The sequence below is a fragment of the Octopus bimaculoides genome, chromosome 19 (assembly GCF_001194135.2).
Source record: "Octopus bimaculoides isolate UCB-OBI-ISO-001 chromosome 19, ASM119413v2, whole genome shotgun sequence".
Taxonomy (NCBI): domain Eukaryota; kingdom Metazoa; phylum Mollusca; class Cephalopoda; order Octopoda; family Octopodidae; genus Octopus; species Octopus bimaculoides.
Window position 1 is genome coordinate 27,670,177 of NC_068999.1, and position 5,051 is coordinate 27,675,227.

A 5,051-nucleotide genomic window follows, 5' to 3' on the forward strand; every position below is an offset into this window, starting at 1 on the left:
GAATATGGAATTTAAAAACAGAAACAATTCCTATCATAGTAGGTGCCTTAGGTATAATAAAAAAATATTCAGACAAATACATAACAAAAACACCAGGACTTACAAATATATATAACATACAGAAAATTGCACCACTGGGTACTGCACACATCCTACGCAAAACACTTTCAATACAGTAACCATAAGAGCATCACAGCAAACCACAGCACATACCCAAGGCGCACAGAGCTGCACTCGGTAGTGAAGTGAAAGAACGTTATAAAAATAAAACTACTGAACAATAATAATAATAATAATAATAATAATAATAATAATAACATCGAAAATATACCTTAGGAATGAGAACATTTTGGCTGATATACCCTCTGGCCTTCATCACGCATCTTGGGGAAATTTTGAACCTGGGTTCTCATTCCTGGGAGCTTACCACTTCATGAATATATCAGTGATGTTTAACAAATTTTTCTATTTACTTAAAGATTGTAGTAATTAATGTAATAAGACTTTGTCAATAGAGGAACATTTAGATGTGTAGGTGTCCTAATTATAATGTATCTGATACTGTTTGGTAGATGGTGTTCTGCTTCTGCATTAATTCTACTTAAATATGCTTTTAAATAGACAATTTTGATAAGATCAGATAAAAAATGTAAATTCAATTAAACTACTTCAACAAAATATTTTCACACTTTTCTTCCAGATAGTTGTATTATTTTAATGTTTCTCCCATGAAATATGATAAAATGTCTGCTGTGAATTTGAACATAGCAACCATTAAAACATAATCCAATACTTTATCCATTGTTATTTTGCTTTAGCACCAATTACTATAAAAAAAGTTAATTTTCACTAAAAGTCTCAGTTATTTTTTATCAAGTAACATGTTCAATCTATATATAACATGGCTAGAGTGACTGTTAAGTCTTAGTGCTATTTCTTCTAACAATTACCAGTAAGATCAGCATTACACCAATTATTTTTTCTAGTTAACTTCTTTGCTGTTAAAGCAGACATGAATTCTTCAATGCCTTTTCCAGTAAACAGTACAGTGCCATTTGAAGCATATGTCTTCTTCCCCGAGGGCCTGACTCATGCAGCCCAAACAATGTGCAGATGATATTACATCAGAATAGTGTTCAAAAGTAATATTGAACTCTAGAGAATTCTTATCAAAGTAAAATTCTCATAAGAAATACCAAACTTCTCACAATCATAGGCTACATAGAGACTAGTGCCTCAGATTAGTTACACAAAGAAATACACATGCTCAAAATAAAAGATCACCTGGATACAACAACAAAAATAAACTTTCAGAATATCTTCAAGAAGAATGGCAATAAAAGATAAATCTGAGGCTTGTAATCTGTTTCAAAATACCAATTGGTGTTTATCTTAGAACTATCATTTTCAACATTCTGAAGCACTTGCACTATGTGTTCATGATTGGTAAGTGTTGTGATAATAGTTGCTAGATGCCCAGACCACTGTTATTCCAATAAATGCTAAAAAAGCACTTCAACTGCATGAACTATAACTAAATGTAACTGGTGATTGAAGTTGCGCACATATGGTATTTCTGTTGCAATATTTCTTGGGCACCAGCAATTCAGCTAGATATTATTGAAGCACCATCATAGCACTGAGATTTAATATTTTCTAACTTTAGTCTAGCATCTTCAATACTTTAAACAATATAGCATTAGCCAAAATTTCAGCCTTTAAGTTTTTGGTCATAGTTAAAGCAATTGGACTTTCTGATATGCCCCCCACCACTTTTACAAACTCTATAATGACTAAGATATTTTTAATATTAGTAGGATCTCATGATCCTACTAATATTATTTGATTGCATTTAATAGTAAAAGAAAGGTGGTATCTGATTGATGAATATCATCACTTATTTGATTCAAGACAACATCTTTCATAAATCATATAATTTCATTTTGCATCTTAACAGATGTGTACAATGCATTCTTAAATATCACTGAAGATATTTCAAAAAGTCATAGAAAAATTTCAAAGACTTTGATATCATTATTGCGATGTGAAGGAGGAAAAGACGGAAGCAGAGAGAGAATTACGGTAGCTTTATATGTCTATTTGGAAGGGTCAATCACAACGTCCACATGCTCTGCCGCCCTACCATCTAACAGGTCTGCTCTTGTATACTGTGCACTGCCAACTAACCATTCGTGCTTTGCCATCCCCGCATGTCCACCGTGGCCCTTCCTGTGGGACACACAGGCCCCACTTCTGATGGGACATGCGTACTCCCTCACTTCTGGTCCTTCCCTACAACACAGCCTGGCTAATAACAACCCCCCCCCCAATCTGAAGATCATTCAACCAACCTGCCCACACCCAGCTTCGTCCTCTTGTCCATTACTGTTGGCTCCATCCTCCATAGCAGTGATGGTCTCCTGTGCACATCCAAAACATGACATGACATGCCATCTACAGACACATTGTTGCTCGAATTTACAGAGGTTATTGTCCCCTTTTCCTAACCTGCACAAAGGCATGCTCTTTCTCTTCTGTGGGTTGTGGCGATGCAGTACATGGATGTCTCCATTCATACTCAAATATTGCCCTGTGTGACACTGGCTCCTCAGCCTGTCCCAACCTGGGCAACATATTATACCAAATAACTGCCTCGACCAGTGATATGTGGCCCCTCTCTACTATGGTATTGATGGTGCGATGATGCCTCTCCACAACCTTTCCCGCCACCACGACGGCCACTACTGGCAACGACCGTATACATGCCTCTATTCTTTTGATAGGACAATTACCGGCACAGTAGTCTCCCTTAGACCATTTCCCTGAACGCATTCACTTGTGATGTGGCCTATTTGTCTGCATTGATAGCAAATTACTCCAGGCTTGGGTTCCTTGCAGTCTCTCACCATATGCGAACCCTGACACCAAAAACACTGCCCTTTGAAGGGTCACACACATTCCTTGTTTGATCCCTCTCTGCCACTCTTTGTTTGACTCCTTCTCATTGTTGCAGTCACGGCTAGCAGTGTTATCCTGCAACACAAGGTAAGGACTCTGGCCCGAGATACTACTTCTCCCATCACCATGAAGTGAATATTCAGCAACTTTTGCAGTTCAACTGACATGTGGTCAGGAAATCCTGTCACAAATGCAAATTTAACTGTTTGTTCCAGTCCTTCGTCTTTGTATCCTGCAAGTTTGGCCAATCTCCTGATTTCATTGGCAAACACATCGACCTGTTCACCCGTCCACTTCACTTTCTGCAGTCGACCATATGCCATGAATGGCCCTTCCGTAAAAGCCTCCATCAGCTGGACTTCAATGTTTTCTGTGCTTAACTGGTCCTTCTCCTCCATTTCCAGGTATAGCGCCAACGCTGATCCATCAAGGTACAACAGTATGAAACTCGCTAGGTCATCTATACTGTGGAGTCTTGCCACCAACTTAATTTTTTTCAACCAAGCGGCAACGTCTCCCTCGCCACAAAATGGTCTAACCATCTTGTTCAAAATGCAGACCATACCCATCATTTTTTTTTTTTTTAGCTGAAATAGCTTGTAATGTGAAAGAGGAAAAGATAGAAGCAGAGAGAGAACTACTGTAGTCTTACTTGTCTATCTAGAAGGGTCACTCACAACATCCATGGGCTCTGTCTGCCATTGTACCATCTATCTATGTGGAAGGGGTCGTTCACAACGTGCACATGCTCTCTCTGCTGCCATACTGTCTAACAGGTTTACTCTCATACGCTGTCCACTGCTAACTAACTGCTCGTGCCTCACCGACCCCACATACCCACCATGGCCCTTCCGGTGGGACCCACAGGCCCCACTTCTGACAGGACATGCATACTCCCTCACTTCTGGTCCTTCCCTACAATACAGCCTGGCTCATAACACCACAGTTATTGTTGTTACCACAGAAAGAAAATTCATTACTGCACAAAAATCAAGTCACTTCTCCAAAGATTGTAAATAGTAGAGATTTTTCTCAGTTGATCTTCATCTACCAATGTAAATATACTCTAATTGTCCTACATTTCTGCCTTTCACTCCAAAATTTCTTAGCATTTTCATGTGAATTCTCATGCCGCAATAAATCCTTCAACTTTGAAATAATTGCCAGCATTTTGGGATAGGGGTGGGGCAAAATTAGGTGTTTTTACTGCATTTTTGACTTTGAAACAAAATATGTTTTTTACAAATGTTCACAAGCTTAGTAAAAATATATCAGCTAAGCAAATGGCCTTCTTTAAATGCATTAAAAATATTATAACATAATCTGATCAGTATTTCAGAAAACTATCGCCGTTCTCTTTGAGCATATAAAAGACAGATTTAGATGAGGCAAAATGAGTAAACAAAGATAAAGGCAAACTTGTTGCTTCAATTCTCCAGAAAACAAACTCATACACATCAATATTCATCCCAAGATATCAGAAGCATCAAAAATGCAAAAAAAAAATTTTTTAATATCTAGGTCAAATGAAAGAGGATCAGGGAAAACTAGCACATGATTTGAAATTAACAAAACTCAACTAAATAAAAAGAAAACTCAACATAGAATATTATCTTTAGCTTCTTCACAATTTGCTGGACTTCTCCTCTCCATGATATATTTACTTACCATGCAATTAAAGAGAAGAAATTATTGAAATTAAACATTACTCATCTTACTCGATTTTAGACGTCATTTTTTTAAATTTGAAAATTCTCAAATTATACATTAGTGTGGGAAAAAATTGACTTGGAATCCAACAGAGAAAAGAATATTGATTGATAAACACCAGAAATTATCAAGATATTTTATTAGCAATTCAATTACAATTGGATCACAGTTGAGGAAAAATTTCTTGGAAAAAGAAGACCTGCCACCTGATTCTGTTTCAGAATCACTGAACCTCAATGACAACAACTGTGTTGACCAATTTTCACTCCTAAAGACGATGCAACAGTACAAAATAATGATGTAATATTTGCAATGTAATGATTTCAAACAGGTAGGAAGAAAAAACAAGAAATCAGAAGTTACTCATTTTGCCCCAGTTACTA

At 37.1% G+C, this 5,051-nt stretch overlaps 1 protein-coding gene and 1 long non-coding RNA gene across 2 annotated transcripts in view; both read right to left on the bottom strand.

The window, feature by feature from the left end:
• The window catches only part of LOC128250053 (uncharacterized), a 5,311-nt gene extending 4,768 nt beyond the window's left edge, over window positions 1–543 (bottom strand). Inside the window, exon 1 of the long non-coding RNA XR_008266167.1 lies at window positions 332–543. This is a non-coding gene — a long non-coding RNA (uncharacterized LOC128250053). The remainder of the gene's footprint in view (window positions 1–331) is intronic.
• Window positions 544–4,725: 4,182 nt separating this feature from the next.
• The window catches only part of LOC128250162 (uncharacterized), a 12,179-nt gene continuing 11,853 nt past the window's right edge, over window positions 4,726–5,051 (bottom strand). The window contains exon 3 of the mRNA XM_052974904.1: window positions 4,726–4,936. Coding sequence (XP_052830864.1) covers window positions 4,726–4,936 — 211 coding nt within the window. The remainder of the gene's footprint in view (window positions 4,937–5,051) is intronic.